The sequence below is a fragment of the Pristis pectinata genome, chromosome 3 (assembly GCF_009764475.1).
Source record: "Pristis pectinata isolate sPriPec2 chromosome 3, sPriPec2.1.pri, whole genome shotgun sequence".
NCBI classification, from domain to species: Eukaryota; Metazoa; Chordata; class Chondrichthyes; order Rhinopristiformes; family Pristidae; genus Pristis; species Pristis pectinata.
In genome coordinates, this window is record NC_067407.1 from 45,449,391 (window position 1) to 45,469,236 (window position 19,846).

At 40.3% G+C, this 19,846-nt stretch overlaps 1 protein-coding gene across 1 annotated transcript in view; it reads right to left on the reverse strand.

Moving 5' to 3' along the window:
* The window catches only part of hmcn1 (hemicentin 1), a 361,968-nt gene that overhangs the window by 63,438 nt on the left and 278,684 nt on the right, over window positions 1-19,846 (reverse strand). The window contains 10 exon segments of the mRNA XM_052011513.1: window positions 1,546-1,742; window positions 2,217-2,495; window positions 3,170-3,267; window positions 4,937-5,120; window positions 6,242-6,366; window positions 7,334-7,493; window positions 9,419-9,568; window positions 13,477-13,608; window positions 17,110-17,191; window positions 19,094-19,296. Coding sequence (XP_051867473.1) covers window positions 1,546-1,742; window positions 2,217-2,495; window positions 3,170-3,267; window positions 4,937-5,120; window positions 6,242-6,366; window positions 7,334-7,493; window positions 9,419-9,568; window positions 13,477-13,608; window positions 17,110-17,191; window positions 19,094-19,296 — 1,610 coding nt within the window.

Genomic DNA, 19,846 nt, shown 5'->3' on the forward strand with positions numbered 1-19,846 from the left:
GTGCCAGATTCTTAAAACCTTATAACTTTTCACTTTCATTGAAGAACCATGTTCTGCACAACTTTGTGGGCCGAAGGGCCTGTATTGTGCTGTAGGTTTTCTATGTTTCTAGCCACATAGACATGATGGGGAAACCTGACCAAAAATTGATGCAGAGGTACACCAGCAATTATACTGCATAGGTACTGCATAGCACTGTACTAAAATATATCTAAGTATTTCCCTTTAAAAATACTGCAATAAGCCAGTAAATTAACTTCACAAAATGTACATACGAGGAAAAAGAAACTTTAGCATGTAATAACCAGCCCTGATTAGTTTGAATGGACTATTTCATTGCTCGCTCCTTAATTTTGAACTTGGTAATCAGACTTGAAAAGGGTTTAGTTTAATCTTTACAGGATAAATCATCAGAGAAATCATCAGATCATTTCTGTGGATCGATATTTATGTTGGACATGAATTGGGCACACTTACACATTTTAATCAAACTGCATTCATTTATAAAATACAATACAAATGTGGTAGTTTAAAACCAGTGATACCAGATTAAACTGTGATTAGCAGTGTGCAAGCAGTTTGTGGAAGAAGCCTTACATTTGCTCTGGAATACTGCAAAGCCCAATGTATAAGTCACTGCATATTTGGGGACTTCAGTTTTAGAAATTGTTTCTTTAAAAATCCCCTGCATTCTGCCATAAACTGTTCAGTACCCATATGGCTGAGAACTGCACTCTTTGCAAACAGTACAGGGGGAGGGAAAACTTGCAGCCCAGATCACAAGGTTTGCAAAGTCTATAAAGCATTAAGCTTGACCTTAGGATCACTACCTGCAGCCCATGGACAGCAGCAGAGTAGGAAGAGAGCATTTCCTTTTACCCCACCAGGTCCTTTACCAATGAAGCAGTGGGAGTGAATACACCAAAGGGAATTATGTGCAGGGAAATTGCAAGAGGGAAGAGTAGCAAGGAGCTTGTTGGCCAGGTCTGGTCCAGGTTTGAGATAATGATGGATGGGGGGAGGGGGTTGGAGAGAGAGAGAGAGAGAGAGAGAGAGAGAGAGAGAGAGACGGACAGAAAATTAGATCACACTAGATAGAGTGTGAAAACCACTCCAGCCATTGGGAATATGACTCCCACTGATGGTGCAACCCATTGTTTGGGAAGTCTTTCCAAAATACACATTTGTGTCTGAGTAACACCAGTGTATAATTGCACCCTCTTTTAGGGCCTTCAAAAGTATTTAAAACTGGACTTTAAGAACTTAAAGGCAGACCGTTGGGATTTCTAAGTTTTAATTCAACAATGGTGCAAATGGTAATATTATCTCTTTGTGAACTTGAAAACATTTGATGATACTTTATTTAATTAGAGTGATTGTAGATCATTTAACTCAGGGCTACTAATTCACTCCTTTTATAAGCAAGCTCTAGTGTAAAAGCAAAGCCTACAATGAAATATAAAATCATCACATTTTCCCATGGTAATAATTATTGGTGAAAAATTACAGAAATAGAGTCAATTTGAATAGGGGCTTGCACCACACCTGAGCATTCTCTATTCTCAACACTTCACCACCATGAAGAACGTGAATGGTGTCTGTTTGAGGCAGTGGCCGTCCATCCTTAATCCAGGTCAGTTTAGGAGCAGGGATGCCAGTGGCAACACAGTGAAGTTCTAAGGGATTGTTCACCACCACAGAGGTTTCCTCTGTAAAATCAGAGCCATTGATACGAGGTGGATCTGCAATATGTCAGAAAATAAAACTTAGATTTTTCTTTTAAGTTCCGTGCATGAGTGAAGCAAATGATCCAAAAGAAGGTAAATGCATGGGAAATAAGTCTCCGAGCCAAATAAGGTAAAAATTCAAAACAGATAATAAAAATAAGTAATATGTTTTTGACTAGGAAATCCTTTCACTCTATTGACCAGTTACTCTTCAATGTGCTGACTTACTTCTGTCACTCTCTTTGGGCTGGCTTTAGTGTTAAAGTTTACCATTCCACACTTCTGTGGCATTGCGGCATTGTAGATGCTACAATGCCAACTATCATGATATACCTGTGAACTCTGGCCCCGGGAATTTTTCTGTGGAACAAGTTTCTGAAGTCTCTCTGCCGAGAAGATGGCTGCCTCCATCGATTGCCCATGGTCAATGTCAAGTCTTATTTACCAGTGTTTTCCTTCATTCTCAATGGTGTGTCATATTTGACTTACCAAGCACTTTCAAACTGAAGTGTTTGCTGACCTCCCCAGCTTCATTGGCTGCCACACAGGTGTACTTTCCACTGTCCTTCACCTCAGCTGCAGAAATCTGCAGCAACATTCCCTGGTTTCCAACCGTCATGTGAGGGCCCAGCTTGAGAGGCTGTGTTTCTTTCAGCCAGGCTAACGTTGGAGTTGGTGTTCCAGCGGTGACACACGTCAGGGATGCTGGATTTCCCTTTACTATTGTGAGGTCATCGGTGCCACCAGCACCATCCAGCCTCGGAGGGACTGCGGGAGGCAAAGAAAGCAACGGGAAGTAATGAATCATTTGACCAAACTCTGCTCATGCTGAAAGTGTAGTCTGCGCAGACTTCCCTTGCTTGTAATTGCCAACAAAATTGCAACCATGTTCTTTATATGCATATTCACAATTACGCCACTGATCAGCAGAAACTTTCCCGATACATTCAACCTCCACATTCAACCTTCACGCATCCTTCTGCCATAACCACTAAATCAAGTCCAAACACATGATAAATTCAACCCGTGAGACACAAGATACTGTATGATCATTGTTCAATAAAATAAAATCCTAGGCAGCAGTTCCTGGACATCCAGGTGAGCCAGAAGGTTTAGGAAGATAGGGGGCTTGGGGATTCTCATTGGAGGACCCAGGGGAAGGGGACTGTCAGATCATGGGACATTTCAGCACAAGCAGAAAAATGGCTGCTAAGACAAGTTTCAGACTGTAATTGTAGTCAATAATGCAAGAATACTGTGTAAGTGACCTCATTGCTGCTCATCCTTATGGCAGGCACATGTGTCAATGAAGCTGTTCAATGATACTAAATTTGCAGTGTAAACAAACTCTTTTCCACAACATATAATTGCAAATGCTTAGAAACCACAGCCCAAAGTGAAGATAGTGTAAAGTAGTGCATGATCCCTGTTAGTAAACTCACCATACACTATTAAGTTGTAATGCTTGTTGTCCACACCAGCTCGATTCGAAGCCACACAAGTGTATGTCCCATCATCCGAAACTTGTGCCCGCACAATTCTGTAAAAGAGTAATAAATAGCACTGACTATCTAGCTTCATCTTGGAGTTGAGTTTGGGGGCAGTGATATTGTATAATCTTATTTGTTGTGGACACATTTTTGGCTATTCTTTACCATTGATGCTGCTGACTCAAGTGACTGTCCCAATTACTTCATAGAAGTGCCTCTGGGAATACTTGATCTTTCCTTAAGTTAACCTATTTAGCAACCTCCCATTTAAATCAGGAAATAACAAGTGTTAAGAATTCCTTAGTCAGGATATGAATTAATCTAAAACTTCCAGTTAAACTTTACTTTTTGGGCAATGTGGGGCCAAATATTATTCTTAAATTATATAGTCAAAAATAACTATTGAAAACCAAAAATAAAATCAAACTTGCAAACTCTGATCTTTTGACAGATGGAGATAGAGAATCACTTTGAAATCAGGCAGAAATTTTCTTTCAGGATTGATCTTCCTTTTTGCTTTTAGGAGCCATCTTCTTTCCACACCTTTACAGCATTTCCCACTTTTATTTGAAAGTCCATATTTTTATCAATCATTGTAAATGCAAAATGGCACTTCAATTGAATGAACTGGGCCTGCCCATTACACTGGTAGCCTACCTGGTGCTGCCTCCTAGAGTGCTAATTCATTATAGTGCTCATGGTCCTCTGGGCTGAACACACACAGGTACATAACCCCTACACTTGACATCATCTTGAGCTATGTACTGCTTCATCAGGAACCTGGCGTGACTCCTTGCCCTTCCCACAACCGTGCTGGAAACCTGGTGCGACTCCCTGCCTTCCACTGGCACTCCCCGAGCAATGAATCATCCCATGGGTTGATATAGTGAGGCTGCAGTGATTGGTGTGGTTGCTCGGTGCTGAGACGCGGGGCTCAGGGCTGCACCCAGACTGGCATGGTGAGGTGAGTGCAGGCCATTGTTGGGGACAAATAGCTGACCATAGAGAACTCTCTGGGCTGGGGACAGATGTGCAGCCAAACAAAGAAATAGGGAGATATCACATCCAGCAGGTGGTGAGAGAGATTGTAGGATCCGGTGGTCTGTCAACAGATGGAGCTGATGCTGCCAGTCCTCAGCAATATCCACGGTCATCCTGCTGGTCAGGGTGTAGCCCTGTGCCCCACCTTGCAGTGCTGAGCAGCTGTACTGCTCACCTGAGCCTACCCAACACCAGTCCTCCCAGGCAGCCTCTCTGCACTGAGCTGTGGTGGTGATTTATTGCTGGGGCAGTGCCAGGTTTTCAGTATAGAAGTACTGTCAGTAACACATCATGATGTATGATATGTACGATCTACGATAACCCTTGAGAGCTCTGATTCCAGTATTGCTCTCATTCCTGGGAATGCATCCTAAGTATATCATGAGGTACCAGTGTTCTAAGGCTAGAAAGTAATCCCAATGCTCACTTGCTGATTCTTAATGTGCCTTTATAACCCTTCTGCCTCTCAGCATCCTCAGAGTAAATCAAGACTCAATGCACCATCTCCAATTCAAGCTTTCCTGGGATTACTTTCTTCAGTCTTCTGCGTGGCTTGAAACAGTCAGATGTGGCAGAACATTTGCCTCTGACTAGCTTGAGTATTCTGCACCAAATGGGCCTTGACCCCCTCAGTTTACAAATTCAATTAAAAAAAACACCGCCTTCCAGAAAACTAACCTCAGAATTTTCCCAGCAGAGAGCAGCCGGATCTGAGATGAAATGGGCAGAGGAAGTCCATTCTTTAACCAGTTGAGCTGTGGAGGAGGGGAGCCAGTAGCCTTACACTCAATGTTAATAGAGTTATCCAATATGGTAGTGAGTTCCTGGTTCCCTTTCTGATTACTGTGAATGGTTGGTGGAACTGGAGCAGAAATGATATCGACATGTTAGTAGATATTCATGACTTAGTATTTTATAAATAGGTCAGTTAGGATCCCCGAATCGCACAATAATATAAATCTGAAAGGTTATTTTCCAGATCTCTAAATATTTAGTTGAATAAATGCTTAAAAAGCACTTAAAATTTTACAAGAAAGACTGAAAAAGGGAGCTAAATATAGTTTATGATGACATATTAATATTGTTCAGTACCAAAAATAATACAATAAGCCAACGATTTATTTTACATGCATCAAGTTAAATTGATTAAGCTTCATTTCTCATTCTTCTTTCTCCTGAAGCCACCAATGTTCTGGATGTTGCTCTGACCTGGTACCTCACCCAAACTGTCATTCTGGTTGTGAGCCAAGTCAGTGAATTTGGGAAAGCTACTTGACTCTGTAGGATCCAGTTTACATGCAGATGTTGTAGAAAAGGTCACTGGACAGTGATCAGAGATTTTTCCGAACCTTGTCTAAAACATCAAAATCCAGCTGGAAGTTCTCTTTGGCTCAATGAAACTCAAGCCTGACTTCAAAACTTCGGCACATGATCCACATAATCTTACAGTGCTAGAAAACACTCCATTGCACAGGTTGTGGTTTCTCAATTGACTTCTTAAGCAAGTCTTGAATGCTTACTCTTGTCGTTATGATTAACAGTGTCCCTTGCATTGTTCAAAGAATAGCAGAGAAAGTTTTCCATGTCGTGATGAAAGTATCAACTCAGCCAAAATTGTCAGATGTTCACACTGGTTTTATCACCATAGCTTGCTATAAACAGTGGTTGCATACTGTAGCCTATTATAACAGTTGTTGCATATTTTGAAGTAATTGGAGATATTTGTGAATGAAGTGAAAAGGTAACTTTCCCATTTGTAACGTGGGGACAATGAAACCATGAGAACATCACGACTGTTGCCTTGGGTGAGGTCAGTGAACTCAATTCAGACCAGGCACTGAATGTGGGCTCATCTAAATGTTGGATTACCTATTTAGCTACCTAGCAATCTTATACTTTCCATCTCTGGCAATTTTTTAATAGTTAAAACTAAGAACAGTAGAGCTTTAGGGAAGTTCTAAGTTTGTCACTGACATTACTCACCATAAACATTGAGATTGAAAATCCGATCTTCCTCACCAGCAGAGTTGGTGGCCACACAAGTGTATTTACCAATGTCTGCAGTCACTGTCCCATTAATGTGGAGGGTGCTGCCATCTGGACTCACTCTGACAGAACATAGCCACAACAAGTATATAAATCACAACAGCAAGCTTTTCTTCACTGAAGTACACAGCATGAAATGTTCTGCACAGCTACGCCTGACCTCTCCTGGAGTTACTGCAGTGGAAACCACATTGGCAGCTGTTTGCACAACTTCTCTGGTCTTCTGCCTGACACATGGCAGGAGATTGAGAGAATATTCACAAGAATGCCATACCACAATGTTTCACAGAAGACTATACTGTTTAAAATCCATCGAGAAACAACTTTAAATGTACATCAGTTACAAGAATCTCCAGATATTGTGGTAATTACGTGAATACATCCACAACTCAATTATGGGTCTCACATGAAATCATTAATAATAATTACCATTATGTTGATTTGGTAACTATTCATCAATGGAAATCTAGAAAATATGTTTGCAACTAAAATTTGTAAGAAAAACACCATTAATTCTGGGGCTTGAAACAAAAGCAACTTATGCAATGGGGTGACAGTCATCTGAAGTTAGATGAATTTGGTTAGTTTATCATAACACTAATTAAGTGATCGTTCGCACCAAATTGTTAGGCTTATTGAGACTGACAGGTGGAATATGTCATAGAATTTCATACAGTTGTTGTTTGGACTCTTCGGTCAATGATTGGAACAGATTAAAAGTAAGCTTTAACCTGTTCTGTGCCCTCACTGATATAATTAGGGGTGTTTGCTACTGCACCTGGCTTCAAAGAGAGAAGTATTGCACTTCATCTCAAAGTGCTGACATTGCTGATTAGGATGAAGGATGGAAATAAATGAAGGGACATGAAAGGAAACAATATGTATGTAAAAAAGGTATTTGGTTGAGTGTGGGGTCTGTATATGTCAATTTATATTACACGTTTCCGCAAACAATGTAGGTAAAAGGATCTGATAATTACCTCCATGATTTTGAAAGGCACAAAGAAAAGATTAAAGGTTCAAAATTACCTGACTCGTTTATCGTCAGCATCATTCAGAGGTTTGCCGTCTTTAAGCCACTGTATTGAAGGTCTGGGGATGCCATCAGCAGCACAAACCAGCTTCACGTTTTCACCCAGTAGAACACTGACTTCACTGGGCATCTCGGAACCAAAAATACTAGGAGGGACTGTAATGCAACAGCCAGAAAAACTTAGTACAGAGGAAGCAATCCAAATTTCAATTTCAATAAAATCTCTAAAACCAATGGGTATGAAATTATGGTGGTTTTATAAAGATGGAATGTCAGTTTGCTCAACAGGCCGGATACCTTATGCAAGATTGCAACTTCAAGGACTTTGCTTCTTACCTTAACCCCAAATGTCTTCCCTTTACATTAAGGTACTTAGTTGCCCCTTGAATGCACTTACTATGATTCTCCAGCAATTGCCTTGCAACTTTCTGCCCAGGTCTATAATTCTTTGGTGGAAAGAATCTGTTTGATTCTTCTTGGTTTATTTCTTTTGATCTGGTATTTGAAGCTTTCACAATAGTAACAATTGATTCAACTCTCCCATCAATCACTCCATAATCTTGAAAATACATAGAGGATATCTGATGTCTTGCAAATCTACTTTGACTTGGGTTATAAGCAATATCTCCATTAGTTCTATTCTGTTATCATATTTTGCCTACAGCTGTTACGCCAAATGGGCCCTCACATTAATTTTCTCTAATCTCTCTGTAATGATGCGAGAAGTCCCTAATTTATGGACATGGGAACCATCGTGTTTATTTAAGCTTTTTAACAAATATAAATGTATTTGCAATGCAAAATATTACATTCATTGTTATCTGTTTAACAGGAGATTGTCATACTACTATTCCATGTTTCAAGTTTGTCGGTTCCTCATTATGTTAGAATAATTAGAACAATTTAATTGGAGTTCTGGACTGGAATGAATTAGTGAGATTCAAGGGATTCTTTGGGCAATAACAGCTGTTTCTTTTGTACCTACCCAAGTTTCTCTCTATTGAAGTCTGCCAAATCATTAGTCCCTGCTTCCTCCCTTTATTGCCCAAACCTTGTTATTACTTTAGATGATCACATTAATGACTTCTCAGGAGAAAAATTATCATTGGACTAGAACAAAATTACATTATTCCTCTTTTAAATAGCTACAGAATTGACACATACATTCAAACATGCAGTATTTTTAACATAAACATCCTAACAAATGCCCAGCAATAGCAGATTTAATCAAGATAATTTAAGGCATGGTTGTGCAGCCAGATTTTGAGCTGGATCTTGAAGTGCACTCCAGCACTTACAAAGCAGACACCAAAATTTAGATGGAGTGGGGAAAGTGTGAGGTTAGAGTTGAGAGCTTGGAAAGAGTTTGGAGTATAGGACATGAGAATGCAGAGTCAGGAAGCTCCAATCCCAGAGGGGAATTTAAAAATATGAGCAAATAATTTGAACAGTGCAATGGTTGGAGAATCGGATGAGATGCATTAAGAGGAATGGCACAGTGCAGGAATTTCTTTTAGGACTGATTATGACTTTATGAAGTTGGAGCTTACTTAGCAAAAAGCAGCACTGAAGAAACTGAGCTCAAAGGTAATGAAAATAGAGGTGGGGTGGGAGGAAGGTGTGAGGCAAGGGTGAAGTCTGCTGATGCTGCAAAAGTAGTGATAGCAGATCCTGATTGTTGAAGAGATCTGGGATTTGAGGTTCAGCTTGGAGTTCGTGATTGTTACCTGTCTGGTTCAGACTGAACAGACAAATGGTAATTGGATGAAAATGGGTGCCTAAGGTGACTCAGGCATGTGGATGTTTATTAAAGAACACCATTTTCATTAAATCTGGCATTGTTCTGTGTTGATCATTCATTGACGTTGACATGACAAAGATTGGGAGGGTGAAAGTTGGGGTTGGTTTCTTATGTATTCTTTCTCTTGCACTTGCTATATGATTGTCTTCGACTTGTTCTTTCTATTTATGCATTCAAACTAAGCAAATTGATTCTGATACAGCAACCAGCCTGTTATGATGATCCAATGATAAGCTCAAAGCAGCAGGAAAAGTACTCAGGACACTTGGCTCTTGCCCACCTTGGATTGTCAGGATGTAGGTTTTCTGAGCCACCCCCTCCACATTTGCTGCCACACAGGTATAGGAGCCACTGTCTGCAAGCTGTGAGCGAGCAATCTGCAGTTTGCTGCCTCCAGATAGAATGTGCATCTCCAAGGACTCAGCATTTTCTGAAGGAAAAGAAAACACAGTAGAACATTCTTTTATTGGTTCTCTTGTTAGAATCCATTGTCCATTTTAGGAACAAATGATAATAGAAAAATTAAAATTCAAACAATTCATATTCATTTGAGATATGCTGATTCTGTTTAGGCTGATCCTAGTTAGAAGAGGAGTAAACACCCCCTTCTTCCTCATTTGTTAGTCTTTAATAAAAATATAAATTGAGCTTATTAATGATTTAACTGTTTAATAATTTTCCATTTAAATTCAGCTTACATGATTTAATGGAAATGCATTGTGCAGAATATCTAAACATACAGAAAGGATATGTGTTGTATACATGAAAGCTATCTATATAAAATCAACCAAGAAGCAAATACAGACCTATTTAAAGGGTATAATTAGTTTCAACTGAAGGGTAGCTAAGCACTTCATTCTGAACATTTTATTTATTTCAGATTTATTCTGAAAATATTTTTCAGAAAGAGAAACAGTATTATCCAGTCAGCTTGATAACCTATCAGAACTAAAACACTGGGCAAGAAACTTCTTCACACAGTTTCACAATAAAATGGCACTGTGCTGTGGAAAGTAAAGTTAACCCAAACAGAACAGGATGCCCAAGGCCCTTTGGAGAAACAATGCTCATATTTCACCTCCGAAGCATGTTTCTCTGACATAAAACTCATCGAAATAATCAGAGTGAAGACAAAAAAAAATTGTCTCCTGTGAGATTTTCAACTTCACTGATTTGGATACCAGCCATTCTTATTGAATCACTGAACAACCAGGTTTTAATAAGCCTGTTTTCCCATGCTGTTTAAAGGGCCAACACTTAAACTGCACTCTTGCGTCCTCACTTTGACCTGCGACCCCCTGATACAACCTCACTACTGCCTTGATTACTTTGCCCATGGAGATCAGAGTCACAGTCATGCTAAGCTTCCTAGTCTATGATCATTCCAGGCTGTACTGCTGATCTCTGCCCCATCTCACAGTTTGCTGCCCACTGCTGGATCAGGGAGGTGACCCAAACTTTGCACTGAGGAAAAGGCGGCTCCAGATGCTTTTCCTTCAGACCATAAGAGCAGGCAGGATATAGGCATTTGCTTGCATTGCAGGCTTCCCCAAACCGCAGACACTCAGAGACTCCTGCTGTGTCCTTGGAGATCTCCCTGCAACCTCTTGCCAAAGATGTCCAGCTATAGCTCGAGTGAGTCTCGGTGCTCACCATGCACAGAGAACACAGCTCCTTCAGGCTGTGCAGGTCCTTCAGACCCTTCACCAACGTCCCCTCTCATTAATGCAGCATCCACTCATGCAGTAACAACATTCCCCTGCAGGTGGAATAGTGTTGCTTGTACTGTGGCACATCTCTGAAAGCTGGCTGCATGCTGCGTATTGCGAGAACGCGCGATACATCAATTGGAAACGTGCTGCAACCAACCGTGTCAACTCCAGTGGGATATTACACAGGGAAACCCGTCAACGCTGTTGTGTGAACCTCACAAAGTTTTTGTTCTTATGACACTTTCAGAAACATTGTTAGAGCATTCATCAATGCTATTTTAATGCCAAATATATCTGGTGGACCAATTTCTAGACCCTAATTATTTCCCCCCATAGATACCATCAGAGCTGCTAAGAATTATCAGCATCTGTGTTAGTTCCTTCTGGATGCACAACAAGCAGTTTGGCCAACCTTTGATTGGGATTATTTACTTAACAAGATTATCTGTGGGCCAGATTTAGCAGTCCAGGTTACAGCAGTATTTCCGAGTTGCTGTTCCTCTATTGCATTTGGCCTCCTCATGCAGTGCAGAAGGCCGAGGACAGACAAGAGTGGAAACGGGAAGAGAGAATTGTAACAACATGAAACTGGAAGCTCAAGAAGGTCATTATGGACAGAGCACAGGTGCACTGTGAAACATTTTCTCATCTACACATGGTCTCACCTCACATTTCGCTTGGGTAGCCTGCAGCCTAAGGGTATGAACATCAAATTTTCCAATTTCAGGTAACCCACGCTCACCAGTCCATTCAGAGTCTCTCTCCCTCTTTTACCCCCTTCACCCGTGTTACCCAGATTCATCACCCTTTTCCACCTGGTTCTGTCTACCCATTGCCCACATTTCTTCTCCCTCGGGTCACCTTTCCTACCCCTTCTCCCTCCCCCACCTGGTGCCATCTGCATCATCCCTCCCTTATCTGGTTCCACCTATCACCACCAGCCTCTGTCTCTACCCTTCCCCCTCCCAACCCCCACCTGGCTCAATCTCTTAATTGATATTTTTCTTTTGTTTCCACCAGTCACCTACCAGCCTGTCTCACCCCTCCTTCTCACTTGTATATACTGGCCATCTTACCTCTACACTCTCCTGATGCAGGGTCTCAACCTGAAACATTGACCATCCCCTTGACTCCACAGATTCTGCTCGACCTGCTGAGTTGTTCCAGCAGTTTACTTTTTTCTCCAGATTCCAGCATCTGCAATCTCTTGCAGCTCCATATCGCTTTGTCCTTGTTCTTTAAACTTTCTAAACTTTCTTTCATCAAAACAAATGCCAACTCCACAACTATGAGCCGAGTTTACACAATTCCACCCCAAACTATCTCTGGTTTGCTAATGAGGGAGTGCAGCGAAGGTTCACCAGCCTGATTCTTGAGGGACTGCTGTATGAGGAGAGATTATGTCATGAACAGGATGATGGTACTTGATAGATAGATGATCAGCCATGATCAAACTGTATGGCAGAGCAGGCTCAAAGAGCCAAATGGCCGACTCCTGCATTCAATGTTTCAATGTAATAGCCTAAGCAATTCCTATTTCTATTCCCTTCTGCAGGAGCAGGGTGACTTTCTGATTTCTGTGGTCAACTATACATGTGAAATTACTAAGGAATGGTCAATAGTTTACAGGTTAATACAGGTGGTAGGTTCATCATGAAAATTTCTATTCCAATATTCTAGAAATGGAAATAGAATTATGTTTGATTGAAGTTAATCAAGGGCACATTCCCAGGACAGATCTCCCAGTTAATAGGACAGATCAAGGATAGATCTCCCAGACAATACTGCCAGCAGTGTGAGAGAAACATACACATGTGGTTTGTGGCAAAGTATTTCCTTTCTCCTGTCTGTGCACTGTATCCCAATTCTTGGAACCACTCACACTGGGCCACAAAGACTTTCAATTACCATAAGGCAAGTTAAAATAACATTTGCAAGCTGCAGGCAAGTGCTGCTGTCACACAATCATATGTCACGTGATTAGCGCTCAAGGGACAACCACAGCCCAGGGAATAGAAGCATGTCCGCAGGCACCATGTCAAGACAACAAAAGGGACCCCTTCCAACATAACTCGTGTCAGGCAACTTTAAAATTAGTCAGAAAATCTGTATGGATTCAGCAGCATTGCCAGAATTCTGACAAAAGGTCTTCGGCCTGAAGCATTAACTACATTTCTATTTCCACCTATGTTGCGTGACCTGCTGAGAGTTTGCAGCAATTCTCCTTTTGTTTCAACGGTACAGCTTACTGAATCCTCAAAGTCAAAATAAAACTCTGCACTCAAATGTACTCTGCTCTCTGTATTGTACAGCATCACAGTGTGAAACGATCTTACACATTTTAGTACTGATTTGCACAAAAGATAAATCAAACATTCCAAGTGAGTGAACTAAATAAAATCTGTGGCACTCTGACATTTACTAGGTATACTGGAATTAAAGTGAGACCACTCTCCAAAGAGAACAATAGCAGGGGGAAAAAAAACAATTCTTCTTTTCCAGATAATGCTGAATTGATGCTGGTATTTCAATTATACCACTAGGGGGCATTATCTACCTATCTTAATGCAAGCAGACGTCTCCCTTTTTCATTCAGTTCAGTGCCAAGATAGCAGCAGCATCTTACCAATGGTCCTCCCATTCTTCAGCCAAGTTAATGTCGGTGGAGGAATGCCAGTAGCATCGCAGGCAAAAGTGACAGGATTGCTAATGACCTCATTGACTTTTTCCTCTGCCAGGCCTTCAATTCTAGGTGGGACTGCATGAGAAATAGAACAGTTGAATGATGTATAATTATTTCTTTATGCTTTTCCTGGCAAATACCGAGCATAACAAACCTTCCAATTTATGTGGCAGCACAGAAAAATGGCCAAGATTTGCAAGCCTGTTACTGTATTGTACTCCTCTGCTTTTGCATGTTCAAAAGAGATACTTGAGATTGAAATTCTGTTGCTGTAATACAATTTGACATAAAACTGCATTGGAGAAAGATGTTTACCTGCAGTGAAAACATACATTCTGACAAATGCACACACAAAAACATGCATGCACACAAACGCGCATGCACACAAAGGTATGAGCTGGTTTAATTTTACCCTATTTAAATTTGGAGTGGGTGAAATCAACTCCTGCGAGGGTTGGGAGCTGCTAATTTACTACAGTACTGGGATTTAATCTGGGATGCTTCCTGAATTATATAGCTCAGGGCATAAAGTTAGAAAAATAACTGGACACCTCAGGGATGGTTCTTCAAAAAGATAGCAACACCTGTTTTAATGCAAAAAGCAGCACATAATAGTGTATACTTTTATGCTCTGATGACACACTTTGGCAGGAGTAAATGCATTTAATATTTTCAAAATGCTGAGTAAAGAATGCCAGTGACAATGATGTCCTTCAAGCATACCAAATGAAAGTGCAGTCTCATGTGCAGGGGAATGAATTGCTCTGTCGGGAAACAATAATGGCAATAATAACTTTGCTTCTGCAAATAGCTCCGAAATAAGTAGAATAATTTTCCACGTCCCTGGTTCTGGCACTGAGCCACTTCTGTCGCCATTTGAAGTGCCGCAAAAACAAAAATCCAGAAGTCAGGTCTTGAATTTTTGCAATTTGTTTCATTATTTTAATAAAATATAGTGACTAATTAACACATTAGATTTCTTCTGTGTGCCTCACATACACAGAGATATCTCTCAGGTCATGGAGAATGTGGATGTTAAACAAGGAGAGAGCACTCACATGTTGGCCTTGGCAGTGGCAACACACATGTTCCTGAGCCAGAAGGTTGCTCATTCAAGACTACTGAGCTCAGATTTTGTGATGTTGAGCTGGGAAGTTGAAGCAATCCTCCAGGAATTTGAGCTTATTATGCAGGACAAAAATTCAGTGCAGTACTGAGGGAGTCTTGCACTGTTGGGGGTACAGGTATTCTTAGATTTACAAATGTTTACTTTATGAAGTTTTACTGCAATGACATTAACTATCTGGGGCATGTGTCTGTGACTTATAGATTTATTTTTTGCAATAATGAATAGTGTGACACTCTCTTCTCATAGAAACAAACAATACAGAAAGACCCATAAGGCATTTCGCCCAGACGTTTTGATTTATGAAAATGTTCTTTATAAAAAGTTTTCCAGGAACACACTTGTGTAACTTGAGGAACGGCTGTGCTATCTTTTGCATGAGGTGAAATAGAGGCCAAATCGCCTGTTCCAATGGATGTAAAAATATGCAGTATTTTCCAAAGTGCAGATAGTTTCCCTGGTGGCCTGGGCCAAGCCAAATTCAAATAACATCACCTAAAGTGATGAACAGATTATTGGACCACATCTCTCTTCAGCTTGTGTGACCTGGCCATGAGCATTTTAGTTTTCACTTTGCCCTACATAACAACTTCAATACTTTATCCTCTTTGGGATGACCAAGATCATGAAAGGCTTTAAACAAATCATTTTTTATCCTTTAGGCTGACACTCCAGGGCCATACTGGAAATAATTCGTACATTATAAAACTCTTTTTCATACTGAGAGTGCTGCATCATTGGAAGTACTGTTTTTGGAGAAAGACACTAAATTAAGCTTTAGTCTGCCTTTTGACTTCACCTTATGGGATCTTGTTGCTAATAGACAAACTTCAGTGTTTGTTTGAACAACACTTCAAAAGTACTTGATTGCTTGTGAGGTACTCTGGCCTGTCCAATAAGCTCCTTTTTAGTGGAAGCAGACTTTTGAAGCCAGGAACAAGATCGTACGGTTGGTTTACTTAGGGAAGGATAAGATTTTTGATGAAGGAGTGGAAATCCAAACATAACAAGGGTATGTAGGACATGAAGTGGGTGTGGGCACAGCCTGCAGCTGTCTTGACAGTTTGTAGCTTAAGGGAGGAAATAGAAGGTGCCCTCTCAGAGATAAGGAAACCTACAGCTGTACAAATATACCACGAATTAAACAATTCTTATTTGCATCCAAGTTGTTATAATTCACATATAAGATGTCAAAAAACAACCTCTGGCATCCCACATTTCCTGCATTTAGTTCCGTCCTCTTTGCTCTTCCAGTAATTTCAGAATTCATGTTTCTTGTCCAAATTACACCTTCCCGACATACCAAAAGCAAAACAAAACAGCGGATGCTGGAAATCCGACATAAAAGCAGAATGACAGAAAGTAATCAGGTCAGGCAGCATCTTTGGAGAGAGAAATGGAGTTACGGTTAGCGTAACACTTTTACAGTGCCAGCGACCCGGGTTCAATTCCCACCACCGTCTGCAAGGAGTTTGTATGTTCTCCCAGTGTGTCTGCGTGGGTTTCCTCCGGGTGCTCCAGTTTTCTCCCACATTCCAAATTCGTCCAGGTTAGGAGCTGTGGGCATGCCATGTTGGCGCCGGAAGAGTGGCGACACTTGCGGGCTGCCCCCAGCACATTCTCAGTAACACAAAAAGATGCATTTCACTGTGTGTTTTGATGTACATGTGACTAATAAATAAATACCTAATATCTAAAATATCTAATGTTTTGGGTCGATGATATTCTATCAGAACTGAATACTCTGATGAAAGGTCATTAACCTGAAATGTCAACTCTGTTTCTCTCTCTACAGATGCTGCCTGATCTACTGAATACAACCAATATTTTCTTTTCCCTCCTTGCAAAGCTCTTGTTATCCTCTGGCCTTTCCACTCACTTTCAGTCAACACTGTGTCCCCCAGTCTCTCCTGCTCTTCATCTTAACAATGACCTTCCCCTTTCTCCTCTCCACCCATCTCCCTCTTTCTCTGCAACATGTTTTATTCCTAACTTCTCCTAATTCTGATCAAAGGTCATCAACCTGAAAAGCTGACTCTTTCTCCCTCCACAAATGTTGCCTGACCTGTTGAGTATTTCAGCATTTTCTGCTTTTATTCATATTAGCCAAGAAATAATGTTGGATTTTGAATATAAAACTGAGCCTCTGGCAGAAGCACAAGAGAATCATATCAGATCAGCTGCCAATGTACATAGCCCATCATATTTAATTCTACTGCTGTCAATGGAAATAAACGCTCTATACAAAGCATGGCCAATCCAAAACTGCCAGAGCTGAATTTCTGGTCTTGAAATGTTATGCAACTAACACCGATTGACGATGGACTCCAATGATTGCATCTGGGAAGAGGAAATTGCCAGCTTATTTCATTCTTTCATCTAAAAACAAATTTGATTAGCTGTATATTCCATATCCACACACAAACGATACTTCTTCAAAACAAACTTACCATGTATATTGAGGTGGAAATTCTTATCCATTTGCCCAGCAATGTTTGTGGCCTTACAGACATACTGGCCTGTGTCTGAAACCTAAGTGAACAAAGAAAGGCAGAAATTTTCAAAAGAAAAAATGAAAATAATTTAGTTTTATGAGAATTAATAATCTACATAAATTATGATCAAAAAGGGCCATGAGGGTATTCAAATGGGTAACCAATTTAATTCTACACAATACAAATTTAATTATAAATCATGGAACACGTAAAGGCATCCCTTCAGGTTGGCTTTCCAACTGCACTGTTATTCCAGTAATGTAAATTTAATGTTTTGAAGATTTATCTCCATACATCTAGTAAATCTGAAAGAACAAATTGAACTATACCTTTTTTTAAAAAGGGTGCAACTGAGAATGTGTTGAAATGTTTCAAAGTGTAAATTATTTGGGGTTAAAGGATCTAATTAGTGAAAAGAAAATTTAGAATTGATGTCAGAAACTTCTTCTGCACACAGAAGTTGATCTACAGACAAAGCTCTAGGTTTGACATGCCGAATCCCTGCCTCAAGGACAGTTGGTTTAATGATTGTGCCTGCTTTCATTTGAATCTGTCTTGCAAAATTCACAGATCGAATTGACCCTTTTTCAATAACTGCTTTCAACGCATTTCAAATTTTCTCCCAGCCTGGTTTCCTTAACTTACAAAAATACACCACAGTTTTCCATGATTGCCAAGTGCAAATTTCAAAAACAAAATCCCAATCATCAACGAATTGGATGCCGAAAATTCCTTCCAACGAAACCCAAGGGAATGTCTGATCCCTTTTGTTATTGATGGAATGCTAATGAAATTGCAGGAAAACATGTTTTTAAATACGCAACTTTTGCAAATCTAGCTTCAGTAGTGGCTTTTTTTTTACTTTTTAATTACAGTGAAAACTTTATTCTGAGAAAGAAGGAACTTACACAATGGGGAAGCTGATCCTTGAGTGAAACCAAAATAACACTTTAAAAAATAGTTATATCTACGTCACTCTGCAATTATTGATCATGAGTAGGAAGAGGTTAAGTGGGCCTGGAACCTCCAATTGAAGAGATGATAAAGAATAATTACCAATGGATGTAGAACAATTTAACAGTATATCTTATTTTCCATTAGATTTCCTTTTCAAGGATTGATTCCAAATTAGCAACGAAAAAGAAACTATTCATTAATTAAAGATATTATTCAACAACCTCAGCCTATTTTCTGATTGGAATCCTCTATGCAATCGAGAATTGAATAAAAGAGTATATATTTTTTTTTAAGTAAAGCAACCTTCCAGTCACTTCAATGGTAAAGGTCATATCTCGTATCTAGGACATAGGCAGACAGTCCACACTGACCCAGCAGGAGCATTACCAGATGTACGAGGCATAAATTTGGTCAAGTGCTGGATATGCATTTTTAGAAGCAGTTGGGTATTGTGTTTCATCTTTTAAATGTGGCTATAATTCTACCTTCTGTGTTTTGAATGCCACGTTAAACAGAAATTAACAAACAGGATAGTACCCTTTGTATCCTGGCCAACATCTACCCCTCAATCAACAACTATTGAATTAAATTAGCTGATTGTTTGTCCCACTGCTGCTGTTGATGGCTTCCTGTGGATTAATTCATTGGTTCGGGTCCCATCATGAATGAATAACATGGGTTTATCATAGGAATGGTGCAAATGGATGCTTGATGGACTTGGTGGGCTGAAGGGCCTGTGTCGGTGCTGTATGACTTAATGATTTTCTATCCCTATTGGCTTTGTTGCAGCCAAGGGTTTGCATTCAAATTCTATTTGCAAATTTTTATATTAATTCAGTAGTCTTCCATCAAAAATGGGATGTTATCCACCCAAAATCATAGGTCTAAATGATGGTGGGATGTGATATTGTTACAAAACGAGAGTTTAAACTGTGAGACCTAGAGGTGCATTCTGCTCAGGTCTGACTTTGGAAAACCTTACCTCAGCATTTGTGATCTCCAGAGTTTGGCCATTGGCCAGTGTTCGAATATTGCTGGACTCAACGACTGGGCGGCCGTTCTTAAACCAGGTGATGATGGGTGGTGGTACTGCATTTGATTCACACTCCAGAATGGCTGTATTCCCAGTGCGGACACTGACTGAGTGAGGGGAATCCCCTGCACCGTCCTTAATAGTTGGTGGAACTAAAAGAAAAGCGAAAGCTTGAAGACAGTTGAATGTGACATTAACTGCAATGCACCTCAAAAAGAAAGAGGATGATGATAATTTCCAGACAGGCTTTCAATCATATCACTGCCGAAAACAGATTCACACATGCTGCATGCAGGCTACTTCATCGGACCTCCAAGAGCAATGTTGAAATAGCAACATCCTGTATTTTTCTACTTGAGAACCATATTGTGGGATACCAGTGGTGGAGATGCTGTAATGCTTTATTTCCAATGGCCTGTACCTTGAAAGGGAATACAACAACAATTTCCATTCACATTGCAAAAAACAAACTGCTGGAGGAACTGATGCAGGGTCTCGACCCGAAACGTCGACAATTCTCCCCCTCCCCCATCCCATAATCTATTATTTATGTCGATACATATCAAAGAAGAGACTATGCAACTAGAACAATGCCTGGCATGCAGTGTGTAGTTTGGGATTTCAAAACTGAAATACTTTGCAAAGGTTTACTAGGTTGTTTCCTAGGTTCAAACATTGTCCTCTGAAGACATTTTGATAGGT